Genomic DNA, 25,583 nt, shown 5'->3' with positions numbered 1-25,583 from the left:
CAACTCGTCCTCCCGTATCCCTAATTTTATATAATATCCCGATCCCGTCCAACCATAACAAACGCAGCCCTGTAACTGAAACTCCATCCCATGCCATGCCCGTGCACCGGCAATCTTTGCATCTTATCGACCCTCTTCGATCCCCTTCCTCATATCAATCCCCATCCGCCTATTTTTGTATCGGATATGCTTACTCGCGGGAAACATCACGTCCGAACATCTTAACCTTCACCCAATCGAAAACGACAAGAGTCTTGTTTCTCAAAGAGAACAAGTTAGAAACGTAGGCGGAGCGCCAGAAGAGGTAGGTAGCGGCACCACCAGAGGAGAACAAGTCCTTCATGAAGGGGAGCTGCAAGTCAGCGATAGCCTTGTCGGAACCGATGTAGGCCAAGGAACCCTGGTGAGAGTAGTGGAAAGGAGACATCTGCTTAGTGCGAGACAAGGCCTTTCCAACGGCCTCCAACTCAGCCTCGAGACCGGCGCGGGCGGGGGCGTCGACGGGGGTGACGGCGAGCTGGGACTGGAGGTAGGCAATATCAGCCTCCAAGGAGTGAGTCCTGGCCATGGAGTTGAAGAGACGACCGAGGTAAGCACCCTGCTGGGCAGCAACCTGGGCAGTAGGAGCGTACTTGGTCTGGGAAGCATCACCCAACGCCCAGATACCCTCGCAACCCTCAACGACGAGGTAGTCGTTGACAGAGAGACCACGACGAGCGTTCTTCTGAGCGGGCAACTTCTTCATGATGTCAACGACGACCTTGCGGGGCTTGTTACCACCGGCCCAGACGAGAAGACCGTAAGGGATCTTCTGGAGCTCAGAGGTACCGTCGGGCTTGGTGACGGAGACGGAGATGTACTTCTCGTCAACGCTCTTGACCATGGTCTTGGTGTGGATGGTGATGTTCTGCTCAGCGAAGGTGTCCTCGGTGTACTGAATCAACTTCTTGGAGAACATGGGGAGAACGTTGGTCATGGCCTCAATGAGGGTAACCTGGTAATCGTCTTTGATCTCGGGGTACCACCTCCTCAAGTCCTCCTCGAGGAAGTCAGCCAACTCAGCGGCGAACTCAATACCAGTAGGTCCACCACCGACGACAACGGTGTGCAACAACCTCTTCTTCTCCTCGGGAGTCTGGTCCTTGAACAAAGCGGCCTCAACACAGTCCATGATCCTGGTACGGATCTTCTGGGCATCCCAGATCTCCTTCAAGAAGCAACCGAACTCCTCAACACCGGGGATACCGAAAGTCTGGGTCTCGGCACCACATCCAACGACGAGGTAGTCGTACTTGATGGAGTTCTCCTTCACGTCACCGGTGACATCGGAGTTGTCGCGGATCTTGAGGATCTTGTTCTCGTGGTCGATCTCGGTAGCCTCGGCCTCGAAGAAGTTGACAGCAGCCTTCTTGTGACGGAGGATGTGACGGATAGGCTGCATGATAGAGCGGAGCTCAATGGTACCGGTAGGAGTGGAAGGAAGGAGAGGAGTGAACAAGAAGTAGTTGCGGGGAGAGACAACAACGACGTTGTAGTTCTCAGTGTCCAAAGACTTCAACAAAGAAGTGGACGCCCATCCAGATCCGAGGACAACAAGGGTCTTCTTGCTGGGGTCGGCAGGAAGCTGGTTCTCGGGGTGACGGTCATCGTAGATAACTGTAAGATCGCAAACACTGATCAGCCACACGTCATCCTCCAAGCGGCTTCATGAACCAAAGCCTGGATCGATTGACACGTACCGTACGCGAAAGCACCGGCACCGACGATGGCGGAGATGTAGGTCGCCCTCCACGCCTTCTTGAAGAAACCGGCCTTCTTCACGGGCACGGGCTCGACGGGAGCAGCAGTGGTGTTCCATCTGCGAGCGATCTGGCGGGCAGCGGAAGGAGCCCTGAAAGCGGCGCGAGCAGCAGCGGATCTGAACATCGTTGACGATGGAGAAGTGGATCGAGGAGGGTTGATGGGCTGGTTCTCACAAAGTCTGACTCCGAGGACCTCCCGGAGCGTGTGCCTCGAAATCTGGCCCTAGTGCCAAAAACAGCGGAACCAACAAAAATTCAGATGTGCCAGGCCCACACGCACTGAACAGGCACTGGACGTGTATGTGATACGATAAGATGGTGAACCGAAGATATGTGTGTGTGTCTACGATGTATGTACATATGTGTAAATAAACCCAATATGAACTCCCAAACGCCGCCTAAGCAAACCGATTGACTGGATCAATCATCAAACTCCCTCATCGCTTCCTCGTCGTCGTTGTACTCGTCATCTATCAATCGCTTTGCAGCCCTAGGCCCCACCATGTCCGCCATCTGCATCAAATCCAACTCCATCCGCTGCTGCCTCTTGTCATCCTTCAAAGTAGCCGCAATCACCTTACTCGGCCCAGTGATATTCATCAAGCTCCGGTAAAACGCCGACACCTTCGGGTGCGCCATAACCTTACTCGCCTGAAACCTCAACACCTGCAACCCCGCCTGAGACGTCGCACGCGACAACGCGACATACGCCTGTCCCTTCTCAAACACCCTCCCCAGATCAACCTTGACACGTTCGAGCGTTTGTCCCTGACTCTTGTGAATCGACATCGCCCATGCCAAAAGCAAGGGAACCTGCGATCTCTGAGCTTGGACATCGCCGTTCGGTAACTCGACTTTCCAACTTTCCGGTTGACACAAGAAATCGCGCGAAGCACCATTCGCCACCTCAAACCTCACGAGTGGCCACAGCTTCCCCGTAGTAGCCATACTCTGCAACATCTGCACCTTGGCCCTCTTCCTCTTCTTCGACGGATTCTCCCCATCGCTCTCCTCTCCAAGCCCGAACGGATCATCATCTGGACACTCATCCTGCCACGTCTGAAACGTCTTCTCGTTCATATACCCAATCACCTTCCCCAAAGATCCATTCACAAGCTGTTCATCAACATTCTTGATCAACATAACCTGCGCACCCATCTTCAACTCCAACACAGGCGGTGCCATACACGACGCCAACAACTTATCCCTCATCGCCTTATCCGTCACCGAACCCGTATCCATCGCATTGAATGTCCGGGCTTCACCACTCAACTGCCTCAACCGCGTGGTATTTGCATTATCGACCTCCCACCTCGTCGGAAACAACTCCGTGGGCTCCAACCCATCCCCCCAGTTCCTAGCCCTCGACAACGCCTGAAACGCAACCACAGTCTTCTGCGTCAACTTCCCCATCCTCATTTCATTCAGCATATCCACGAAATCCTGATCCTTCTGCCTGAAAACTTGGGTAAGCGCAATCGTGTGTCCAATCGCCTCCTTCCAACTCTTCGCCTCGAACGTAAACTTGGCTTGTTTGTTCGCGTCGGGGACAGGCGGTAACTGGAAGAAATCACCACACATAACCAACTGAATCCCACCAAACGGCCTCGTATTATTCCTCAGTGTCCTCGCCAATTCCTCGAGTTTATCGAACAAATCCGCATCAACCATCGAAATCTCATCCACGATCAAGACCTTTGTCCGCATCCACCTCGTCGCAGCTTTCTTATTCTTCTTGATCTTCTTCACGAGATCAGCTACCGACTCCTTCCCCAATCCGATACCAGCAAAGGAATGCAGTGTGGTACCACCGATATTGCACGCAGCCAACCCCGTACTCGCCGTAACCGCAATCGAATCCGAACTCTTCTTATAAGACCTCTTCAACTCCGAAATCAACTCCCTCAACAACACAGATTTACCCGTTCCAGCCGATCCAGTAAAGAACACACTCTTCTTCTGATTCAACACGAGGTCAATGACACCCCTCTGCTCTTGTGACAAGAAAATCCCGGGTACATTGCGAGATTTATCCTTCATGGTCACAGTCTCCCTCCCGACCTTAGCCTTGTTCTCCGCCCCCTCGTCCTTCACAGCAGCTGCAGCTTCCTCATTCTTAACCATAGCCTCCGCCGCCCTCTTCTTCTTCAAAGTCGTCTTCTCAGCCTGAATCGCGCTCATACTCTTCTCCCAGGGATACGCACGTTTCTCGGCTCCAGCCGCAACAGTACGCGCCTCCGGTTGCACAGCCGGACTCGAATTCAACGCCGTACGCTCATCCTTGACTTGTGGGTCGGCTCGGGATCTAGCCTGGTGACTCAGAGTTCGCTGCTGGATTGACTGTTGCACACCACCCGCATCACGATTCTTCGTCTCCCACGGTAACGTCCTTGGCGCCTTTTCCTTCTTCACCGGCGTAACCAGACTTCCCTCCCGCTTCAATTCGACCTCGACAGGCTTCGGCACCATACTCGGCGGCTTAAACCCTGGAGCCGGACCACCACGACTCAACCCAACCCTCCTCTGTCCCTGACTCGGTGGTCGTCGTTGTAATACCGTCGCAGTTTGGTGATGTTGCGGTGAACTCGACCACTCGAATGGTGCGGAGCTACTCGGTACCCCGGCTCCACGTGCCGGCGAGGGGTGAAGAGGTGATGGCGGGATGGGTTGGTTCATGCTGGGTAGTGGTGCCGGAGGCCGTGGTAGTTCGTATTTCGAGTATGGGGGTGGTGGAGCTTCCCGTTGCTGTTGTTGTCGTGGTGCTGGTGGTGCTGGTGGTGCTGATGGCGGTTGTTGACCAGCATTCATGAACGGTAATCTGGGCTGCTGCTGAGGCGGCGGGGGATTCGCAATCCTCCTCACCTTCGGCGTCGGTACCGAGAAATCCAAATCCAGATCATCGTCGAAATCCGCCTCGTTGAACTCGACTCCATACTGTGCATAGTTCTCTACCTCATCCCTGAACGCATTCGTATTACACATCCCTCCACCCGCAAAGAGGCCCTTCTTGACTCCTCCTCCCGAATTCTGAGACGGAGCGAGTGGTGCCGCCTTCATGGCATCCAAATCCGACTTTGCCTGCTGTGATCCCGAACCAGACCCAAACGGCAACGTCCTCTGTCCTCCATTTCGTTGTTGCGAACTCTGACTCGCACTCGCCTGCGCAGCGGAGGCAGCACGGTGGAACATTCTCCTCAATCCTGACGTCGACGAGGGAGCACAAACTGATGATGATGTTCCACGCGTTCGAGTATAATGAATGAGACGGACGAGCATACACCCCTAGGCCAGTGTTGCTGTTTGGACGTTTGTCGGTTGTTGCTGCAGTTGTTTGCTCGAAGCTCAACTTCGAAGTCGCCTTTAGAATTGGGCGCGTAAAGTGCAGGGCACAGCTGCAGGGAGCCGGCCGCTTGGACCTCTACACCAAAGCAGCAAGCGAACTCCTCAGGAAGAGGGAAGATCAGAACAACAATACCGTTGATGCCCCGTGCAGGACACGACAACGACAGACCAGATGGACTCACCAACACTGAGCCAAAGCGAGTTAATCACCGACTGGACCGTCGACCAAGTCTCCTCCTGGCTCGGCGCACTCAACTACGAGAAATACGCCCCGTCCTTCACAGGTTCGTCCCAGCATTCACCCCCACTGACTTCAATACTAACCCTTTGAGGATAGAGAACGGGATAACCGGCGAAATCCTCGTCCACCTCGACCACTCCTCCCTCAAAGACCTCGGCGTCACATCCGTCGGCCACCGCCTCCACCTCCTAAAAGCAATCTACCAAATAAAAGTAACACACGACATCCCCATCGAATCACACCACTTCATCCCCGCCACCTCCGTGCTGGACGGAACGGGTGCGATGAGTGGGGATCCGGACCTAGCATGGTTGCAGGCGGGGATGAGGATGAGGGATGAGCGGATTGCGGGGGTGGAGGGTGGGATGCAGAAGCTTGGTGAACAACTCGCGAAGCTAAGGGAGGAGTTGTTGCCGGTTTTTAGGATGGCGAAGGAGAGGATGCCATTACCCACGCCCGGAGGAGTCCCCGACGTCGCACCCTCAGCAGCAGCAGGTATCGGCCGTAGCGCAACCACCTCCCGTGCCCGCGGCGTCGACGGACTCGGCGTGAGTAGCCCACCACCCCCACGACGACCAAAGCCCCCACCACCACTCAACACCGCCGTCGCAAACGCACACCAACCCCTCGGCCTAACATCCTCAACCTCAACACCCTCCCTCTCAACCACAGCCTCTCTCCCCTCAACCTCCGTCTCAACCTACTCCTCCCCCCCCTCAGCCTCCGCCTCCGCCTCCACCTCAAAAGACATCCCAGACGCCTTCAAGTCCTTCCGCGTTTCCCTCGACGACCCCTGTTCCCGCGTCCTCCCCGCCGCACTCCGTCGATACCGCATAACCGGCTCACCCAACGACTACGCCCTCTACATCGTCTATACCCCTCCGCCCACCACGCCGTCGTTGTCTGGAGCGCCGACGCCGAAGATGCAGCAGGTGGAGAGGTTGTTGAGGGATGAGGAGAAGCCGTTGTTGTTGTTTCAGCAGTTGCAGAGGGAGGGGGCGGAGCCGGTTTTTAGGTTGGGGGTTAGGCCGGGGGTTAAGGTTGCGGGTGGAGACGGGGGCAGTAGGGGGGGAATTAGTGCGGGTGGGAGGGGAGGGGGTGGGCCGCCGGGGAGTGGGATTGGGAATTTCCTTTAGGGGGCCATTTTGAGGGGGGATGATTGGGGTGTGGGAAGGGAAGGGATGGGATGGGTAGGTGGAGTTTTGCTTTTGGCATATCAGCGTCTAGATAGTATGTTTAGACATCTCTTGTTTTTTGCTCTAAATCTAGTATTTTGGTTTTGTGTCGATTGTGTCGATCTTTGTGAAGCCCAACCGTGCAAACAATCGCGTAACAGGTGGCCGCGAATCTTAGGATAGCTGACGGTGTTTGTCCTCATTAGTCAAAACACCGGTGTGAATGCTGTTTTGGAAGCACGAACTTTACTAGCTATAGGGAAGTCACGTAACTTTGTCTTGGGGTTTCGCACGCTGGTGGACCAAATGCCTTCATTCGGTTGTGCCTTTGTACAGCTCCGGCACTTTCGTGGTCATTCATAGGGCACTAAACGGTAGTAGTGGGCTCTTTTCTTTGATTCAGACGCTAATTAGCTTGATCATATCCTCTCATCAACATTCCAACGATTCGATAGGCCTATTCGTGGCTGTAGGCGTGATCGTCGTTGGTAAGACTCGGCATAGTACTTGACAGATACCGGCAACGGACTTGGGCTATCATGCCCAGTACAGAACACTCGCTCGTTTTTATACTCTCGCCATGGTCCAGCTGGAGTACGATCCCCTGCTGTGATATTTCCATTTGCCTTGGCTGGCTTCCCACGCACGGCGACATGCACCATTCAGAGAGACGAGTGCTGCAGTAGCCGATAAAGTCAGTGTACTTACTCAAAGGTGAGACAACAATTCTGAAGTGAACCAGATCTGCCAGTGATGTTCCTTTTACGAGTCAAGATGATCATTGTGAATGTTGCGGGTGCGATTGGTTTCGAGCTTGGCACCGTGACGGCGGGCAGAAATAGCGTTACGACAGGGCACAACAAACGGATGACCCAACTGCGCACCATGTTTGGATTTGTTTGAGGTTAGGGGATGGGTTCGGAAGTTCGGATACACTTGAGCAGTCCCACGGTGTGATTTGAACCGACGAAAACGGAACTACAACGCCAGCCAGAAAAGCCGCCATTAACATAGAAACCCCCAAACTGCAAGGTTGCCAAACACCTTGGTCCGTGATATCAAGCATTGGAAAACCCTCGCTCCGTTCCGGCCCGTTTCTCGCCGCTGCACTCCACAGTCTCTCCGCGGACCGACCTGCAGCGGATCCGGACCGTGCGGAGCGGCCGCGGGCGCACCGCAGCGTCCAACCGAGGCCATTTTCCCCGAGAACGACGACAAACCAAAACAACTCCACCAACCCAATTCACTCTCTCAACTCCTAGACTCTCTCTTGAATTAGGAATATGTCAGCCTCTTGTCCCCCCGTCGACCCCTCCGACATCCATCTCGTCGCCTCGGACATGGACGGCACCCTCCTCAATTCCCACCACACCCTCTCCCCACGCACAACCCACCTCCTTTCCCTCTTCCTCACTCAAACCCAACTCCCTTTCGTCATCGCCACCGGTCGTGCTCCGTGGGCCGCAAAGAATCTTCCCATCCCCTCTGGCTCATTGGCGATTCACACTGGCGGTTGTCTATTGGTGAAGTACCTCCCGCGGAGCGAGGATGAGACGGTGCCGTGGTATGAGATTTTGTACGAGGCAACGTTGGAGGCTGAGGTGGTGTGTTGGTATATCGACCACGCGTGCCGGACGAATCGCTCGCTCGTGATTTATTCTCGCGATTTAATCTGGGCCGCATCAACTCATATGCCCATGATCCACGCTCTCGAAGCGTACGGCGAGCCGAAAACCTCGTTCTGGCAAAACGGACAAGACGTTCGCAAGGAAGCCTGGAAGGGTGCGGAGGATTTAGAGGCCTTGAAGGCGGCGGTTAGGGCAGGAAAGCTGAAGGTCAATAAGTTCATCTACTTGGTCCCACCACCAACGAGGGATGCCTTGGAACAGGAACTCCTCCAACACGAAGCCATGCCCGCCGGATCGCGCGCCATTGCCTCCCAACCCGAAAATCTCGAGATCCTCCCCCTCGGCACCGACAAACTCTCCACCCTTCGCAAAGTCTGTTCCATGTACGGTACTGATATTTCCCACGCCCTGACCTTTGGTGACGCGAATAATGATTTGGAGATGGTCGGGGAAGCGGGGTACGGAGTCGCTGTCGCGAATGCGAATGAGGGGTTGAAGGCGGTTGCGAAGTGGGTTAGTGGGAGGGGGAATGATGAGGATGCAGTTGCGGAGGTGTTGAATGGGTTGTGGAAGCTCGACGAGAAGTTGGCCAATTAGATACCCTATACAGAGATTTGTGGTAGATGGATAAATCAGATCGCGTTATGCTAATCTCTGATTTTTGAATCTCCGAACACGTCTATGGTGCCCCGTGCTTGCACGTACTTCCTTCCCTCCTTACGCGATGGTATCTAGAGCAACAATCGCTCTTCGCGTACTCGTACACGTTCCGTAGTTCGTTTCGTCTGCCAGCGTACACCGTCTGAACCTCACTCGCTCCTTACTGAGCCTTTGGTGGGCTAATCATGATGACACTGTCTCCGCGCACGAACAACATCTCAGATCGCTTCTTCACAGTCTGTAAATCCGGGTTAGCAACTGATATACCCAGAGGCACCAACACAATATACCCTGATAGCATCATCCATCCCAGCATCAACATCCGTGTCGACCACGGTGATCGTCTCGTCAACGTCACTGAGGACAAGGTTCATGTGTCCGTCGTAAGCCTTCGCTCTGGGTTAGCTATGAAAAGGACAGAGTTATAACAGGGCACGGACGTGTAGTCTCCCTCTCAACTCTCTGTCACCGCGCAACTTGACGTAAACCTTCTCGTCCAACGAGAGACGGACGAGGTCCAGGGGCTCGTTCACCTGCACTCCATTTAACATCGGCAACACGTTCAGCACGAGAGCATACATACCGCACTTCTTGATTCTGCCATTGTCGTTTCTGTATACTTCACACGTCCTTGACCTTGCCTGCACGCCTCTGTAACAACGCCCAAATTCGTGGCACAGCGCATACCGGGACCTCACCAAAAAAGTACCGTGCAGCATCTCCAAAGTACGGCATACAAAGCGTCCAAATAAACGCCCAGCAACCAGCAATGTTCTCTTTACGGACGGCCGTTGCATCACTATCACTGCGGTCCGTCGCCCCGATTGCGAGGGTTGCGTTCGCGACGCCATGCAAGTTTGTGAGCCCGGTTGTTGTGCAGGCGAGGGGTGCGGCACGATCGAGCTTGCTGGGGGATTTGAGCAATGTGCCTTCGTCCTACAATAAGGTGTGTCATCTCCCTTTTGAAGAATCTGCGATTCTGGCATGCTAACGGAGATACGCACAGAAAATCCGTCGCGGTCGTGGTCCAGGATCGGGAAAGGGTAAGACCTCAGGTCGTGGTACCAAAGGTCAAAAAGCCCGTTCCGGAAAGGGTATTCGTGTAGGCTTCGAAGGAGGCCAAACCCCAATCACGCGTCTTTTCCCCAAAGTCGGTTTCCATAATGTCAACACTCTCGACTTGGCACCATTGAATTTGAACAGACTGCAGGCGTGGATTCAGAATGGACGTATTGATGGTACGCAGCCGATTACGATGAAAGAGTTGTTGGATTCAAGATGTGTTCACAATGTTCCAGGCGGTGTGAAGTTGTTGGGTGACGTATGTTCCTCCCCCCCGATGCCAATTCTCGAGGATCTCGATGACTGACAATGCCGCAGGGTGCCGAGAAATTCACCATCCCCATCACAATCTACGTCAGCCGCGCATCCTACTCCGCAATCGCTGCAATCGAGCGCGCCGGCGGCAAGATCTACACCGTTTACCACAACCGTCTCGGTCTCCGCTCCCTCCTCAAGCCCCACAAGTTCGCCGAGCGTGGTCTGCCAAAGCAGGCGCAGCCTACGAGGAGAGAAATGATTGAGTACTACAGGAATCCTAAGTGGAGAGGATTCCTCGCTAATGAGGAGGAGGGAATGAAAGAGTATCATGCTTTGTTGGCGTTGAAGGGTGTTGAGGGTAAGATGCAGAAGGCGGTGGAGGCTTAGGCATTGATTGCGCAAGAGCACTGGAGAGAAGGTGTAGATAGGGGACGAAAAGATATGATGGGGCGTTTATTTGTATTGTGAGTACGTTATGGGAAAATCATATATGGTACCGAATGAGGAAAACCAAATGTCTACGTTACCGGGCGCACCTGTGCCATGCCCACTGCAGCTGTTGACCTGACAAACGACAAATGACATGACAAACGATAGAAATGAAAATGACAACGAAAATGACAACTTCTTCATGCACAAATCCAAACTGCGAAATCTTTATAGGTCCGTGCGTGTGTTGGTAGCAACTTCGACAAAACACCCACCATGTCGACGCCGATAAATAAAAGACCTAGAATAACAATCGAGTCGCCGACTCACATGATCAAGGTCGAACCTGATCCGCCGACGATCGCGAAGGGGTACTTCATCGGTATCGATGTTGGCACTTCTTCGGCGAGGTCATGTATTGTTGATGAAGCTGGCGAGTTGATCTCGGAAAAGTCGGCACCGATCAAGATATGGCATTCACAACGCGACAATGTCGATTACTACAAGCAATCGACAGAGAATATCTGGCAGGTTCGTTGCGCGAATGTTCGTTCTGTTATCAGTGCTGCCAAGTGAAAGACGAAGGATATCAAGGGTATAGGGATTGATGCAACGTGTTCTTTGGCGGTTACAAACTAGGGGAAATCAATTGATCTGAGTCGTGAGAATCACAAAAGAGATTGGGAAAGGTTGGGGAAAGGGGGAGAAGAATGTTATCCTTTGGATGGACCATCGCGCTCACAGGGAGGCGGCAGAAATCAAACGAATTCTGGAGGCGAAGTACAAGGCGCTGCTTAAGATGAGCGATGATCAGGCGCAATACAGGGAGATTGTGGATAGCAGCACGGAAAGTGCGGAACGGGTCTGGAGATGGTCTAACTCATCAGGATCCAGCGACTCTTAATAATTGGCAAGGGCACGCGTTGCGTTGCTGCTCGGTTCAGGAGCGAAGTACAAGGTGATGCTCAAGATGAGCGAAGATCAAACGGATAATAGGGAGACCATGGATAGCGTGTGAGATGAGATAGCTCGGGGCGGGATAAGGGCACCACAATGTCGATATACCACTGTAAAATAGAGCAGATCAGGTAGAGACCGGAGTAACACAGTCACGCACATCTCCAAATGTCTGCTTGATTGCAGTGTCGAAGAACCCCCAAAGCATGGGATATATACGTCGAATTTTGGGTTCGAGAATACGCCCTCGCCGTAGCCTATGTATGACACGTCCGTAATTTCGCGAATTCAGCATTGTAGGAGCAGGAGATCCCCTTGTGTGTACAATATCGATTTACCGTCAAGCTTGCCCGGCATGAACCTGATCAAAAACCTCTGGTGCATGATGAACCAGAAGCTCGCCTAGTCTTTCACGGCTCTTGCACTTGGCACAGTACATTTGGCGTCAAGTCGCGCTTCCGAAGCGGTGTAAGCTGATCAACGACTGCGAACACTCCCTGAACCCAAGGGAAGCCATGCGGTCTGTTAGCCGTTGCCTTGTAATGACTAGTACTGGCCATGACCGTGAGAGGCGGAGGTGCGCCAGAGCTGGGTGAACACATAGAGCGCGAGCAAATCCTACGACAGGATAGTTCCATTACGAATACTGATCTTTCAAGGCAGGATCAGGTGTAGTACACGTACATAGGGACAATGAGGTAGACGGGGCGAGGTGGGACGGGTGGCTATAGGAGAGGAGCAAGAATAGAGGGCGCTGTGACACCGGACAGGGCAGGCGAGACCCGTTTCGTCTTGCCCCGAATACGACTCGCGATCGGAGGGCTTTCGATTGGCGCGAACTTCATCAAAATGATACAGCGTCGAGGAACTGGCAGGGCATGTGATGCGATGTCGAAGAACACCCTTCGCATGGAAGAAGTTGGATACCAGGGCGAGGAGAAGCGAATGGCGTAGAAGATTGAGTGAAGCAGGCATAACGTGACAGACCCCTGCCTAAATCTCCGAACTGAACCTGATCAATCGACGTGAGGTCTGGATATGTCGGCTCATGTAAATGCTTATTTTGTCATAGCACCGGCACATAAGGTCCCATCTCCAAATGCGATACCTTCGCCGAATGATGAGTGTTTCAATCCTGTTCATATTATGATCATACCAATGCTCTTCCTCCTCTCTCACGTCTATAACCCCACCACTTAAGCCTCTTCCGTAACCAAACCCCTGTTCCTCCGAGCCTCCAACAACTGATCCCTCCTACGCTCAACCGTCTCGTATTGACTCTGCTCAAAGCCGTAAATAAAGTATCCTGCAACACCGAAAAGAGCCATGTAGGAGAAGTGATGTTTCATGGTCTTCAGGTCTCCTGTACGCGCACCGATACCGTTAGCATTGTCCCAGCGATCTCGCGTAAACGGATTTGAATGCGCAAATGCATTGGAATATGATTGAGGATGGGGAGACGTACGTCCAATGTATGGCCGCTCCCTTAAACCAAGCTGCCACGCACGAACGGCAAAGCCGGTCACTGCCCATCCTGTAAGAGGTAATCAGCATACAACCCAGCAAGTTCAGTAGCGACTCAACCTACCGAGTACGTTTGCTGCCAGTCCAGCCATTGTGTATATCGTATAAAGTACCTCGAGTGTATGCTGTAAGCCCGTTTCCGCAGGCTTTGGTTTCGCGGAGTCGAGCGCTGCAAGGCCCAGGGCATACACATGCGCATTTCAACCCGCGGTAGTCATGCTACACCAAAAAAGTATACCGACCTCGAGCTCAAGCAGCATTAATCTCCATCAATTAACGGAGAGGGAAGGATGTCACCATTACCGGAACGCCCGCCAATCATGAGGAGTGGAGAAAAAGATGCGGTATCGAAGGATTCGCGATCACGGAGTCGTGGGGGAGCTGAGATGGCTGCGGACGTGAAGGAGTTCAAGCAGGGACAGCAACAAGCCGCCGCTGCTGACGACGACGCTGGTCCGAAATGTATGCTTCGGATATTTCCGCTGATTCGAGGGAGGAAGTGCTAATAACGAGATATCCAGCCAAATCAGCAAAGAAAGCCGAGAAAGCAGCACGTAGAGCACAGAAATCTGGTGGCGACGCCGACGCAGCAGCAGCCAAGAAAGCCGCCGCAATCGCCGCACGAGAAGCCGCTGCATCCGCTGCCAAAGAGCCCTCGACGCCGTCAGCGCAGTCGTCCGCGACGTCAGCTGTAGCGAATAAATCCAGCCATGGTGGTGGCGGAGAGCAAATCGCCGTCGTGGACCGGTTACAGGAAAACAAACAAGTCTCCCTCTTCTCGCACCTCGAACAAACGCGACGACTATCCACCGCAGGTGTTGCGAAAGATGTGCATCCAGCTGTCCTCGCCCTCGGCCTCCACATGGCCGAATACTCCATCTGTGGCTCAAACGCCCGTTGTCTAGCAACCTTAACCGCCTTCACAAAAGTCATCCAGGACTACCAAACACCCTCCGGCACCACCCTCCCCCGACACCTAACAACCCACCTCAACGTCCAAATCGCATACCTAATCTCTTCTCGACCTCTGTCTGTATCAATGGGAAACGCGATCCGGCATATCAAGTTGTTGATTAGTGCGGTGAGTATCGATACGCCGGAGGATGAGGCGAAAGCTGGGTTGATTGAGGAGATTGAGACGTTTGTGAGGGAGAAGATCATTGTTGCGGATCGTGTTATTGTTGAGAGTGGGTGTGGGAAGATTAGGGATGGGGATGTGGTTTTGGTGTATGCGAAATCGAGTGTTGTCGAGCAACTCCTCCTCGAAGCATGGAGGATCGGAAAACAGTTCCGGGTTATCGTCATCGATTCACGACCACTCTTCGAAGGCCGGCAAATGCTGCGGACACTAGCCAAAGCTGGGATCCCGGTCCAGTATGGATTCTTGAGCTCAATCGCGTATTTGATCAAGAGCGTCACGAAAGTCTTCTTGGGCGCCCACGCGATGCTATTCAACGGCAGCATGTACTCCCGTGTCGGAACCGCACTCGTGGCAATGACAGCCCGCGACTCTGATATCCCCGTCATCGTATGCTGCGAATCCTACAAATTCACCGAACGCGTCCAGCTTGACTCTTTTGTGTTTAACGAGCTCGCGTCGCCTGATGATTTGGTTACTACGAGTATTGGGGATAGGTCCGATGGGGGTGGGGAGGGGCCGTTGAAGGGGTGGAGGGATATGGGGGGGTTGAGGTTGTTGAATTTGATGTATGATGTTACGCCGGTGAAGGATATAACGATGGTTGTTAGTGAGGTTGGGATGTTGCCTGCGACGACGATTGCGGTTGTTGTGCATGAGACGAAATTGCAGGGATAGAAAGAAAAGTGACTTCGAGAGTAGAACATCGTGGTGCATGGGGCATGGTTAGTGGTTATTGCTGTTTTATTTAGTAATGCAGCTTGAGACTCCTCTCTTTAGGAGTTTGACAAAACAAAGAAAATAACTCCGTATCCCTTGACTTTTTCACACCTTCATGTCCTCTAATAAGTTTTCGCCGGATCCTCCACAATCTCATCCAACCTATCGCCCAACTTAACCAACCCCACCCGAATAACCCTAGGATCCATTCGCAAAGTCTTGATCGCCTCTCTCTGCGCCATTGGATTAGAGTCGAATTGCATGATGACTTGTTTGCCAAAGTAGTAGTCTTCGCCTTGGTTGTGGTAACGTTTTACGAGGGGGACATCGCCGCTGTTGCGGATTTTGCGGATGACGCCCCCGTGTTTGAGGATGGTTGTGCCGGCTGTGCGCATCATCTCGCGGATGGTTGGCTACGTACGGACGATGGGTCAGTACAAGTTCATGGATCGGGCGGGCGTGGGCTGAGAGGAGGAGAAAGGAGAGGGACTCACGGCAGCGATATCTTTGCGGACCAGTGCAAACAGCTCGTAGAAAACCATGGTGGTTAGGATGTCGGCGGGGCGAGTGCTGGTGCTTTCGTGCATCCAGGTACAACAACCCGCGATAAGGGGCCGTGCCTGGACTCGGTGGAAGCACCCGTGGCAGCAGCACCCGCCCTCGTCGTCCAAGGCTCGTCTTCCATACCAGGCACCAAGATGGCTTCACTCGTCCGTTCTACACTGCGCGCCTCCATTCTGCGTCCATGTTTCGCGCAATCGCCACCGAGGAGCCTTGTTGCGATGGCTGCGAGGTTCGAGAGCACGATTAGGTTTACGAAGGATCACGAGTGGATTAGGACGGAGGATGGCAAGACGGGCACGATTGGCATTACGGAGTTTGCTGCGAAGGGTGCGTGGTTGTCATTCAGTGCTGTGTGCGGGTAATGGTGATTTGACTGACTGTGTGTGTATAGCGCTTGGTGATGTCACGTTCGTTGAGTTTCCTGAAGTCGGTCAGGAGTTCAGCCAAGGAGGTCCGTTCCCCCATCCTTCCCCACTTCCAGTGCACCTCCGCTAACGCCCCAGTGCCCCAGACCAACTCGGCGCCGTCGAATCCGTCAAAGCCGCAACAGACATCTACTCCCCCCTCACCGGCACAATCCTCTCTATCAACGAAGACCTCGCCAAGAAGCCTTCCCTTATCAACAAGGGACCGTTGGGGAAGGGGTGGTTGTGTACGATGGAGATTGGGGAGGGGGGGGAGGTGGAGATGGAGGCGTTGATGGGGGAGGAGGAGTATGTTAGGTATACGGAGGAGTAAGGTGGAGGCGGAGCGTAAGATAGCGGGGTGTATGCGATTGAAAAGAGGCAATGAAGGCGTTTCGCCAGGATGCTAGTCTATGTGTTCATCAACCACGTTCATCCCTTCTCAGCACCGTGATTTTTGCTCCTTAATTTGGCCCCACGGTTCACGGGTCCAGGCACTCACACGCGCTCACGCGCTGCCGTCGCGTCGTACTGACTTCTCCAACGTCCTCGAAACCCAACAAACCCAGCACAGCCAGCTGTTTTCCTACACGAGACATCCGGGCTTTCGATTTGATCAACAGTCCTCCACTTACGAATATTACGGCTCGAAGTGAAAGAGATAAAGGCTTCCCGGACAACGAGGACGAGGAGAATCGAACAAAAACGGACTTTGGAGGGGTTGATGGGGGAAACCACCTAAAAGGTTTGCTTTGAGGGCTCGAGCTGTCAGTAGTGGTCCTAACCAAGACAAATAAACAGCACCCACAATGACCGACTCCACAATTCCACTCACGACTGAGGAACCACCTAAACCAGTCCGCAAACGAGGACGACCTCGAAAAAGTAAAGACGGGCCTGAAGATGAACAAGAGTCTTCGACAGATAGGGAGGTTGCGGGAAAGACGGGGAGTAAGAGAGGGAAGAAAGATAAAGATAAGACTGCGGGTATGAAGGATTTGAGTACGTGGTTTGGGAAACCGAGCACCGAAGCGGGTACCGGTATGACCTGGCATGATGGAGAAGGGGATGCGGTGATGAACGATGACGATGTGCAAGTAAACGAACCGTTGACATGGCCACAACCACGCCCCGTTCAAGAAGGGATGATGGATGAGGATGTTGTCGTGCTCATGGAAGACGTCGTCGTACCCAGTACATCTCAACAATCCCTCGGAACCTCTGCTCCACCACCAACCTCCACAGCCCCCGGAATCGAATCCTCGCTACCGACGGCGCTGGACGCAGTGGAGATAGTGGAAAGTGAGAGTGAGAGTGAGAGTGACGTCGAGTCACGAGGGCGGACGATGAGCCAGATTGTGAAGTTGAAGATTGGACCGGAGCTGCTGAGGAGTCTCAGTTCTCGATCACAGATGGAGGAGGGGGAAAGTGTGGTCCAAGTTCCGGCTACCTCGTCCCCGGAGCGTGGTCCAGTGCCAGAGTCGTCGCAGGGGAGTTTGATGGTCAAGTTGAGGATCAGTACACCTGCGTTTCAGTCGAAGCGGAAAGAGCCCGAACACGATGAACCGCTCCCTGCCGTTAAGGACGAGAAGGCCGTTCCGAAGACCGTGCACCCGTTCTTTGGGGGTGCGAAGGCACGGAAAGCATTAACGGTCAGGGCAAAACCGGTGAAGGGGGAAGATGAGGACGACGAGTCGAGTAAGAAGCGGAGACGGAAGTCATCTGAGGGCAGTGTCGGCGAACCCATGGCCAGCGTAGCAGCCACCATTGAGGTCGTGCAGCCTGCGCCAAGAGTTGAGGCTGGTCCACAGAAAGCCACACATCCGTTCTTCAAAGCCAAACCCTCATCAACGAGCACGAGCGCACCAGGAAGTTTTAGCTGGGGAGGAGGAGCACGGGATCCGTTTAGGGGCATGATGGGGAATCCGAAGATTAATTATGGGATCCCAACGCCGTGGCCGAGTGCGGATAATATGCATGTTCGTGATTTGCCTCCCACGACGCTGTTCGAACATGTCGAACAGGGTGGTTGGGGTATGGGTGGTGTGAGGAAGGGAAAGGCTGTTGCGGTTGAGGTGTCTGAGAGGGAAGATGTGTTGAAGCTGTATGAGGAGAAGCTCAGTGCGGGGATGGGTAGCGGGACGCGATGTCTGTTTCCGGAGAAGGTGTTGACGACGGGGGCGGAGTTACAGAAGTTTGCGGAACTGCAGTATTATGGGAAACCGGCGTTACAGAGGATGTTTCGGCGGATTAAGGAGAAGACGGCGTTTGATTGTGGAAAGGTGGAGAACCAGATGTTGGTTACGAAATATGCGCCGACGAAGGCGGAGGAGGTGTTGACGGATGGAAAGGCGGCGAAGGAGTTGAAGGAGTGGTTGGGGGAGATGAAGGTTGCGTTAAAGAGAGCACGCGCTGCGCCGCCGCCAAAGAAGAAGGGGCTGTTTGGGTTTGGGAAGAAGAGGGATGAGGACATGGATGACTTCATTGTGGATGATGATGAGGTTATGGAAGAGATGCCGGTGTATGAGGAGATTGAGGATAGTGACGATAAAGACTTCAATGCGCCTGGATTGAGGAAGAAGATGAAGAGGGAGAAGAAGGCTGTGCTTGAAGTTCCTTCGAATGTCATTATTTTGGAGGGACCGCATGGGTGTGGGAAGACTGCGGCTGTGTATGCTGTTGCGCAAGAACTCGGCTTCGAAGTTTTCGAAATCAACGCTGGCGGGAAGAGGAGTGGGAAGGATATCCTCGACCAAGTTGGTGAGATGAGTCAGAGTCATTTGGTGCATCAACACAAGAAGGGTGAGAAGGAAAGTGAGAAGAAGGATAGTTTGATCTTGATTGAGGAGGTTGATGTTTTGTTTGAGGAGGATAAGGGGTTTTGGCAGACTGTGCTTTCGTTGTCGCAGAGGACGAAGAGGGCGATGGTGTTGACGTGCAATGATCCGGTATTGTTGCCGGCGATGTCGTTGGAGAGTGCGGTGAGGTTGAAGTTCGAGCCCGTGAGCGTGAAAACTGTTGCGGAGTATCTGCACCTCATGACGCTCGCTGAGGGACATCTGGTGGATAAGGCTGATTTGGAGGCGCTGTACGAGACGAAGGGAAATGACCTCCGTGCAGCGATTATGGAGCTGGACTTTTATCTGCAAATGGGAATCGGCGACCGGAAAGCTGGACTGGATTGGTTGCATCTCCCAAAACGCGGGGTCGTTGACGATGTCCGTATCGCCTCCAAAGGAACATATCGACGAGGATTGGATCTTGGGGAAGTGGAGACTGACGAAGATATCGTGAGTGGGATGCAGACGGTGTTTGCTTCTGAGCGATTTTCGGAGTTGTTGTCTCGTATGGTTGATGTCCGGGAGAAGGAGACCGATGTGATGAGTCTTGACGCCGTGATTGAGAAGCCACCACTCAAGGACTTGGGTGCTCTTGATGCATTCATGCGGTATGCGGATGATATGTCGTTCATGGACACGTACGTCGATCAGCAGCATACTACGTTCGAGGTGCCACAGCCGAAGGTGGCGGACGACGAGCTCGTCCATGGTCGAGCGCCTCATCTTGATGATGTGATCGGATACCCCATTTTGGCACCGACCTCGGCGAGGTATACGATGGCTGGATTGGACGAACTTAGGTATTCTCCGGCTACCCAAGTACTGATACGCGAATGCTTCCAACAGCGCTGTGCGAACCTCAAAGATATCCGCATCATGGCTTTCGCCGAAGTCGACCGCTCGACCCTCCTCAGCTGCAGTGCCATGTCAGTGGAGAGTGATCGCAGTGTGAAGCACTTAATCAAAGACGAAGCATTTGCCGACCTCGCCCTTCTTCCCGGATGGAGTCATAATCTGTATCCACATACTGTGGCACACCGCCCGCTCGCTATCTTGACCACGGATCTTGGACCACATGTCCGCGATATCGTACGACACGACCAACAGGCAGCAAAGATACGGACGGAGCAGAGTTCGCTTCTATGCATGGGTGGTGGTCAAGGACGTGGAAGAAACACTCGAGCTGCTGCGGCGGCGAGTGGATGGGGTGGGAGACGGGAGAAGTATCTGGAGTATATTGATGCGGATGTTGTGTTGAGGACGGCAGGAAGTAACTGGATACCAGATGCATAGGCAGGACAATATATGGGAGAACTAAGGAGCATGGCGTTTTCGGCTTTTTGATATGGTTGAGCATGGAAAGGTTAGCATCGATCTCGCAGAATGGATTATCTGTACAAAGATGTTGTGAAATGGCCTTCTGATGTGGACAAACGTCGATCTGTCATGGGCACCAACAGTCAAGATCATAAGAACTACCGCAAGCAACAATCTGCGACCACCTCGATGCATTGTGGGTATGCTGCAACCTTCAATTGTGTTGGGTAGCGTGGGAAGAACCCCTGATTCCGCGGGTGTTGGAGTTCCCGGTGCACGGTCCTCTCTGGAACGTCATACACGACCATCCCTGGTTTTCCCACGCCACCTCCTGAGCGACAGTCGCACCCATAAAATCCGCACTCCACCCACACCCGCCCCTTTTCCCCGTCCGACCACCAAGCTCTTCTGTCGTTTCTTCTCCTTTTTTTTTCTCTTGCACTAACAGCAAAGCTTCGACTCGTTTGCAAGAGCACGATGGGTAACCTAACTTCCACGGTTGCTCCAACTGCCACATTTGCGGCTTCCGCTTCGGCTTCCGCTTCAATCGGGGCCGCACTCAATTTCACCTCGATGACGACGTCGACTTCGACGATTACGTCTACGGTTGCTATGTCTTCCTTATTAACGTCGTCCTCGACGACGATGGCTACCGTTACTATGTCATTGTCGTCGTCTGCCATGGCCACAACGTCCACTACACTCGCTTCAACTCCTTCTTCGTCTTCTTCCTCGTCCGTGGCTGCCGCTTCTGCTTCCTCTTGCTCTTCCTCTTCGTCCTCGTCTTCCTCCACTTCCTCCTCCACCGGCGGGAACCACATCGCGGTCTACGACAACCACTTCTACAACACCGACACCATGGAGGAGTTCTACATCAAGGGAGTCGACTGTACACTCGCCAACTTCCCTTCCCCACGCATGTATGTTAACGCACTATTTCCCAGACCAAGTCGGCGGCAACGCAGCAATGTCCTCTGGCTCCGACCCCCTCTCCGACATAACCTCCTGCAACCGCGACATTCCCTACTTCAAACAACTCGGCATCAACGCCATCCGCGTCTACTCCGTCGACAACACCCTCAACCACGACGAATGTATGTCAGCCCTCGCCGATGCCGGGATTTATTTGATACTCGATGTCAACACACCCGCGGAGGGACAGAATATCGAGTCGTATGATCCGAGTGGGACGTATACATTGGGGTATTTGGAGCATGTTTATAAGACGATTGATGCGTTTGACGGGTATGGAAATTTGCTGGGTTTTTTTGCGGGGAATGAGGTTTGCCGTGAACCCCCTTCTTCTCCCTCCTCTTCCCCATGAGATGAAGGGTTTCTTGTGAATAGCGAATGTTGACGAGGATAACTGTAGGTCATTAATGACACGACTTCGTACAACCTCGCGGCACCCTATGTCAAAGCCGTTATTCGCGACATGAAGGCCTACATTGCCAAGAACTCTCCTCGTACAATCCCGGTTGGGTACGCGACCAACGACGACTTGACGTACCGTGTTCAGTTGTCCGAGTACTTGGCATGTGGACCGACCAACGAGGCCGTTGACTTCATCGGGTTGAACCAGGTATGTGACTCTCTTACTTCTTAGTCGTATTGTTCATGACAAGAGTACTGACGAGGATACCCACAGTACGAATGGTGCGGCTACTCAAACTACGAAGCCTCCGGCTACGCAAACCTCACAGAATCCTTCACCTCCTTCCCCCGCCCAATCTTCTTCTCCGAATACGGCTGTAACCTCGTCTCCCCCCGTCCCTTCACCGAAGTCGCCTCAATCTACTCCTCCAACATGACTTCCGTATTCTCTGGTGGTCTGGTCTTCGAGTGGGTCGAGGACAGTAAGAACTATGGGTTGGTGGAGGTGAATGGGGGGAGTGTTACGGTCTTGCAGGATTTTGAGAATTTGGAGAGGGAATTGAGGAGGGTGGAGGGGGAGATTCCGGTGAGGAAGGTTGGGGGGAGTGGGGTTCGGGAGGAGAGTTGTGCGGCGGGGAGTCAGAGTGTGCCGGAGCCGCCGAAGGGGGCTACGACTGTTAAGCCAACTTCTTCGCCTGTGTCGTCATCTTCGTCTTCTTCTGGTTCGACATCAAGCTCTGAATGCACCTCTGGTTCAGGCTCTTCGTCTGGCTCTGGTTCATCTTCTGGTACGTCTGGCAAGACTGGCGCCGCCTCGGGTCCTTTCTACTCCAACTCTACCACCGGAGGCTGCGCAGGATGTTCTGGCTCCTCTGGATCTGGCTCTTCTTCCACCTCCTCCTCCTCCTCCGACAACGTTAAGACGGGAAGCTCCACAAGCGCCGGAACTGACTCGGGTACTGGCATGACCACTTGGAATATGACTGGATACACTTGGTCTGGTTCTGCGTCTAACGCTGGTGGTAAGGCTGCTGATGCACCCTCCGGGACTGGTGCTGGTGCTGCTTCTGGTATGGGCTCCAAGTCTAGCTCCACTGGTTCTTCCGATTCCACCGCTTCTGCTGCCTCCTCCTCCACAGTCAACTCCGCCGGCTCTGTCTCCAGCTCCGTCCAACTCAACACCACCGCCGCCGCAGCCCTCGCCACCCCCAAGAACTCCACCGCTGTGCCCTACACCGCCCTCACCGACACAGATAGCGAATCCACCTCCAACTCTGGGCTAGGTGGTGCGAGTATCGTCACGCAGGAGACTTCTGCTGGTGTGAAGATCGTGGGGAGGGAAGTTGAGGGGTGGGTTTGGGGTGTTGTAGTTTTGGTGGGTGCGGTTGTTATTGGTGGGATGGAGGGGGACGTTGTTGGGTTGGTTGGGTTGTGAGTGTGAGTATGAGTATATTGTGGTGGGATTGGAGAGATTTGTAGGATGGACTGGTTGACTTGTTTCGTGATATATCTGGGTCAGAGAAGTGAGGGGAAAGTTGTGTGTTTGGGATACCCGGTTATAGGTGTGACCACTGGTGATTTGTTTTTTCATTTTTGTGATACCCGGCGTGGGAGTTTGCAATGGGGGAGCGGGAGTGACATTGAGATTGAGATACCTATAATTGTGGACGGTACAACAAGAGGATTAGATACGCATGCCTTGATACGATGGATTTGCATGTCCATGTCCATGTCACCTCCAAGACCTCCCATCGCCAACCTGCACTCAACTCTTAAACCTCGATGTCAATTCACGACCGTTGAGGACGGCTGTGACAAACTACCGACGTCATGACACCCGCTCCGCATCGAGGCCGAACACCGCACGTGATCCGCGTCTCAATTGCCGAAGTCACGCACTGACCTGCCCTCGTAGCCGGGCCTGTCAAAATGGGCGATCTCGACTTCGGTTGGTTCGCTTATCTGACACCTGCAATCAGTTTTGGACCCAACGCGCTCGGGTAAACTGCTCATCGGTAAGAGGCGATTTTCCGTGGAGACTGGGAGGCTGAGTGTTCGGCAGCGAATCACCGCGCGTGACTCTGCGGTTTTGCCGCGTTGTGAGATTTTCCGCGGGTGTGGATGAGACACTCCGCACGTCGAGAACCACCAGAGCTATCGCCGCGTTTTTTTTCGTGTGGGATGATGGGTTGATGGGAGGGTACATAAGGGTGCTCAGTTCCCCAGGTTGCCAGATCTGTCATACCATTTCGCCGTCGCCTATTGCTTACCCAGTGAGTGCAACAGCAGCAGCGAGGATGGCTTCTACTACTTACCAGCACGACTTGGAGAAAACCCTCCCCGATGCCGCGATCAACTCTATCCCTTCCTCCCGTTCCTCCTCCCTCGACCCAACGAACAAAGACGCAAACCCGAATGCCATTGGCGGCGATATCGACCCCGTTGCCGAAAAACGCCTGAGACGGAAATTGGATTTCAGGATCTTGCCGCTCGTGTCGTTGATGTACCTCGTCGCGTTCATCGATCGTGCGAATATCGGAAACGCACGTATTGCGGGCATGGAAACCGATCTCGATCTCAAGGGGTACCGATTCAATATCGCACTCACTGTTTTCTATGTTTTCTACGTCGTTGTTGAGATTCCTTCGAATCTTATCCTCAAACGCGTTGGTCCTAAGCTTTATCTTCCTGGTCTTGTTGGACTCTTTGGTTTGGTTTCGTTTTTGACTGCGTTTTGTGAGTCGTACGCTGGACTTATCGCATGTCGTGCCGTCCTTGGAGCCCTCGAAGGTGGTCTCATGCCCGGCATCACGTACTACCTCGGCTGCTACTACCGCCGTCACGAACTCTTCTTCCGCGTCGGTGTCTTCATCTCCTCCGCTTCCCTCTCCGGTGCGTTCGGTGGTCTGCTCGCGTCCGGATTAGTCCACGTACCAACTTTTGGACCCGTGCATACTTGGAGGAATATCTTCTTCTTCGAGGGGATTATCACGATTGTGGTTGGTGCTATGGCATGGATCTGGTTACCGGAGTTGCCGGAGAAGACGAAGTGGCTCGCCGTCGAGGAACGCGAATTAGCCCAGCGCCGTATCGCCGTCGATAATATGTCTTCTTCGACTACCACGACCGACGAGGATGGCGAGCAACACGTCACGGTTTGGAGCTGTGTCTTCAACTCTCACACCTGGTTGTGCGCACTCGCATACTTCCTCACCGCAATCACCATCAACTCTTTCTCGCTATTCATCCCCTCTATTCTCCGCTCGATGGGATATACCGCCGAACGCGCTCAACTCATGACCGTCGGCCCTTATGCGCTCGCCTGTGTCTGGTCCGTCGCTCTTGCGTATTTCTCCGATAAGACCCGGAAGCGTGGATTGTGGATCTTGATCTCGATGCCATTCATCGTAATCGGCTACGCACTCCTCGTCTCCGTCCCAACAAGCCGTACCTCAATCCGCTACCTCGCTGTCTTCTTCGCCGCATTCGGTGCCTTTCCCCTCGGTCCAGCCTTCCTCTCCTGGGCTTCCAACAATGTCCGTGGACGGACTCAGCGCGCGACGGCGACGGCATTGGTTACGACGTTTGGTAACATTGGAGCGATTGTTGCTACGTGGTGTTATTTGCCGGGTGATGCGCCGGCGTACAGGAAGGGACATGGGATCAATTTGGGGGTTGCGGCGGCGAATATTTTGGTTGTTGCGTTTACGGTTGGGGTCGTGAAGATGAAGAACAGGAGGAGGGCTGGGAAGGAGGAGTCGTTTAGGTTGATGGAGTAGGCAGACGAACGGAGTGAGTCTGTCGACTTGATGTGAGTTGGATGAAGCGATGATTGTGTTTTGTTTGTGCTTTTTGGGTTTTACAATTTGGCTATTGGCTTTATTGGGCGTTCCAGGCGTTTTTCTATCACAAAGAGGAATCTCAACATCCTCGTGAGGGAAAACCACGACACAGCGAGGATTTATATTGCATAAAAAGTCAAGGGATGAGCAAAGGACGAAGGGTTTTCGGGCGTTTTTCTTGGGATCATTGGCATCTTTTAACAGATGGAGAAGCGCTCTTTTGTTACGCAGATGAAAGTTAGTGAGCGATAATATTAGGAAGAAGAAGATGATGGTTACCTTTACGAAGTGTCCGTTACCTCCTTG

General features: G+C 53.5%; 14 protein-coding genes across 14 annotated transcripts; 9 read left to right on the top strand and 5 right to left on the bottom strand.

The window, feature by feature from the left end:
* Positions 1–74: 74 nt before the first annotated feature.
* SAICODRAFT_17568 (FAD/NAD(P)-binding domain-containing protein) lies at positions 75–1,990 on the bottom strand. Its single transcript, XM_019165828.1, has 2 exons — positions 1,740–1,990; positions 75–1,656 (listed from the first exon to the last, which is right to left on the bottom strand). Exons 1-2 carry the CDS (start codon positions 1,924–1,926, stop codon positions 191–193), a joined length of 1,653 nt encoding a protein of 550 aa, XP_019026282.1. The 5' UTR covers positions 1,927–1,990; the 3' UTR covers positions 75–190.
* A 3,326-nt stretch (positions 1,991–5,316) lies between these two features.
* SAICODRAFT_23831 (uncharacterized protein) lies at positions 5,317–6,521 on the top strand (the record flags this gene model as incomplete). Its single annotated transcript, XM_019166728.1, has 2 exons — positions 5,317–5,428; positions 5,482–6,521. The coding sequence occupies 2 exons, from the start codon at positions 5,317–5,319 to the stop codon at positions 6,519–6,521; spliced, it is 1,152 nt and encodes a 383-aa protein (XP_019026281.1).
* A 2,026-nt stretch (positions 6,522–8,547) lies between these two features.
* On the top strand, positions 8,548–8,942 carry SAICODRAFT_29306 (uncharacterized protein). The gene has a single exon (XM_019167372.1). It carries the CDS (start codon positions 8,570–8,572, stop codon positions 8,783–8,785), a length of 216 nt encoding a protein of 71 aa, XP_019026280.1. The 5' UTR covers positions 8,548–8,569; the 3' UTR covers positions 8,786–8,942.
* On the bottom strand, positions 8,882–9,452 carry SAICODRAFT_17564 (like-Sm ribonucleo protein; the record flags this gene model as incomplete). The annotated part of the gene is made up of 4 exons (XM_019165825.1): positions 8,882–9,086; positions 9,139–9,237; positions 9,289–9,381; positions 9,432–9,452. The coding sequence occupies 4 exons, from the start codon at positions 9,450–9,452 to the stop codon at positions 9,009–9,011; spliced, it is 291 nt and encodes a 96-aa protein (XP_019026279.1). The 3' UTR covers positions 8,882–9,008.
* A 165-nt stretch (positions 9,453–9,617) lies between these two features.
* SAICODRAFT_5763 (ribosomal protein L15) lies at positions 9,618–10,555 on the top strand (the record flags this gene model as incomplete). The annotated part of the gene is made up of 3 exons (XM_019169551.1): positions 9,618–9,794; positions 9,855–10,169; positions 10,229–10,555. 3 exons carry the CDS (start codon positions 9,618–9,620, stop codon positions 10,553–10,555), a joined length of 819 nt encoding a protein of 272 aa, XP_019026278.1.
* A 318-nt stretch (positions 10,556–10,873) lies between these two features.
* SAICODRAFT_5762 (uncharacterized protein) lies at positions 10,874–11,173 on the top strand (the record flags this gene model as incomplete). Its single annotated transcript, XM_019169549.1, has 1 exon — positions 10,874–11,173. The coding sequence occupies one exon, from the start codon at positions 10,874–10,876 to the stop codon at positions 11,171–11,173; it is 300 nt and encodes a 99-aa protein (XP_019026277.1).
* Positions 11,174–12,028: 855 nt separating this feature from the next.
* On the bottom strand, positions 12,029–12,615 carry SAICODRAFT_200367 (uncharacterized protein). Its single transcript, XM_019166197.1, has one exon. It carries the CDS (start codon positions 12,527–12,529, stop codon positions 12,209–12,211), a length of 321 nt encoding a protein of 106 aa, XP_019026276.1. The 5' UTR covers positions 12,530–12,615; the 3' UTR covers positions 12,029–12,208.
* A 135-nt stretch (positions 12,616–12,750) lies between these two features.
* Positions 12,751–13,170, bottom strand: SAICODRAFT_23828 (uncharacterized protein; the record flags this gene model as incomplete). Its single annotated transcript, XM_019166727.1, has 2 exons — positions 12,751–13,088; positions 13,143–13,170. 2 exons carry the CDS (start codon positions 13,168–13,170, stop codon positions 12,751–12,753), a joined length of 366 nt encoding a protein of 121 aa, XP_019026275.1.
* Positions 13,171–13,464: 294 nt separating this feature from the next.
* Positions 13,465–14,894, top strand: SAICODRAFT_33765 (IF-2B-domain-containing protein; the record flags this gene model as incomplete). Its single annotated transcript, XM_019168316.1, has 2 exons — positions 13,465–13,540; positions 13,600–14,894. The coding sequence occupies 2 exons, from the start codon at positions 13,465–13,467 to the stop codon at positions 14,892–14,894; spliced, it is 1,371 nt and encodes a 456-aa protein (XP_019026274.1).
* Positions 14,895–15,030: 136 nt separating this feature from the next.
* On the bottom strand, positions 15,031–15,502 carry SAICODRAFT_17559 (uncharacterized protein). Its single transcript, XM_019165824.1, has 2 exons — positions 15,431–15,502; positions 15,031–15,349 (listed from the first exon to the last, which is right to left on the bottom strand). The coding sequence occupies exons 1-2, from the start codon at positions 15,476–15,478 to the stop codon at positions 15,059–15,061; spliced, it is 339 nt and encodes a 112-aa protein (XP_019026273.1). The 5' UTR covers positions 15,479–15,502; the 3' UTR covers positions 15,031–15,058.
* A 219-nt stretch (positions 15,503–15,721) lies between these two features.
* Positions 15,722–16,187, top strand: SAICODRAFT_37834 (glycine cleavage system H protein; the record flags this gene model as incomplete). Its single annotated transcript, XM_019168581.1, has 3 exons — positions 15,722–15,827; positions 15,892–15,951; positions 16,012–16,187. Coding segments are annotated over 3 exons (342 nt in total), but the record flags the coding sequence as incomplete, so codon positions are not given.
* Positions 16,188–16,532: 345 nt separating this feature from the next.
* SAICODRAFT_17557 (uncharacterized protein) lies at positions 16,533–20,158 on the top strand. The gene is made up of 2 exons (XM_019165823.1): positions 16,533–16,649; positions 16,706–20,158. Exon 2 carries the CDS (start codon positions 16,714–16,716, stop codon positions 20,035–20,037), a length of 3,324 nt encoding a protein of 1,107 aa, XP_019026271.1. The 5' UTR covers positions 16,533–16,649; positions 16,706–16,713; the 3' UTR covers positions 20,038–20,158.
* A 584-nt stretch (positions 20,159–20,742) lies between these two features.
* SAICODRAFT_89373 (uncharacterized protein) lies at positions 20,743–23,333 on the top strand (the record flags this gene model as incomplete). Its single annotated transcript, XM_019171631.1, has 4 exons — positions 20,743–20,950; positions 21,006–21,343; positions 21,434–21,643; positions 21,710–23,333. 4 exons carry the CDS (start codon positions 20,743–20,745, stop codon positions 22,868–22,870), a joined length of 1,917 nt encoding a protein of 638 aa, XP_019026270.1. The 3' UTR covers positions 22,871–23,333.
* Positions 23,334–23,732: 399 nt separating this feature from the next.
* Positions 23,733–25,214, top strand: SAICODRAFT_53450 (MFS general substrate transporter; the record flags this gene model as incomplete). The annotated part of the gene is made up of 1 exon (XM_019169215.1): positions 23,733–25,214. One exon carries the CDS (start codon positions 23,733–23,735, stop codon positions 25,212–25,214), a length of 1,482 nt encoding a protein of 493 aa, XP_019026269.1.
* Positions 25,215–25,583: the final 369 nt, after the last annotated feature.

Source organism: Saitoella complicata (assembly GCF_001661265.1).
Source record: "Saitoella complicata NRRL Y-17804 unplaced genomic scaffold SAICOscaffold_4, whole genome shotgun sequence".
NCBI classification, from domain to species: Eukaryota; Fungi; Ascomycota; class Saitoellomycetes; order Saitoellales; family Saitoellaceae; genus Saitoella; species Saitoella complicata.
This window is presented reverse-complemented; position numbering and strand designations above follow the sequence as displayed.

Excerpts from the sequence above, each read along its gene's own strand:
- SAICODRAFT_17557 (XM_019165823.1), top strand. The coding sequence starts at position 16,714 with ATGACCGACTCCACAATTCCACTCACGACTGAGGAACCACCTAAACCA.
- SAICODRAFT_17559 (XM_019165824.1), bottom strand. The coding sequence starts at position 15,478 with ATGGTTTTCTACGAGCTGTTTGCACTGGTCCGCAAAGATATCGCTGCC. Across the intron at positions 15,350-15,430 it reads TCCGCAAAGATATCGCTGCC|CCAACCATCCGCGAGATGAT; the intron begins GTGAGTCCCTCT and ends GTCCGTACGTAG.
- SAICODRAFT_29306 (XM_019167372.1), top strand. The coding sequence starts at position 8,570 with ATGTACGGTACTGATATTTCCCACGCCCTGACCTTTGGTGACGCGAAT.
- SAICODRAFT_200367 (XM_019166197.1), bottom strand. The coding sequence starts at position 12,529 with ATGCCTGCTTCACTCAATCTTCTACGCCATTCGCTTCTCCTCGCCCTG.
- SAICODRAFT_17568 (XM_019165828.1), bottom strand. The coding sequence starts at position 1,926 with ATGTTCAGATCCGCTGCTGCTCGCGCCGCTTTCAGGGCTCCTTCCGCT. Across the intron at positions 1,657-1,739 it reads TGCCGGTGCTTTCGCGTACG|TTATCTACGATGACCGTCAC; the intron begins GTACGTGTCAAT and ends GCGATCTTACAG.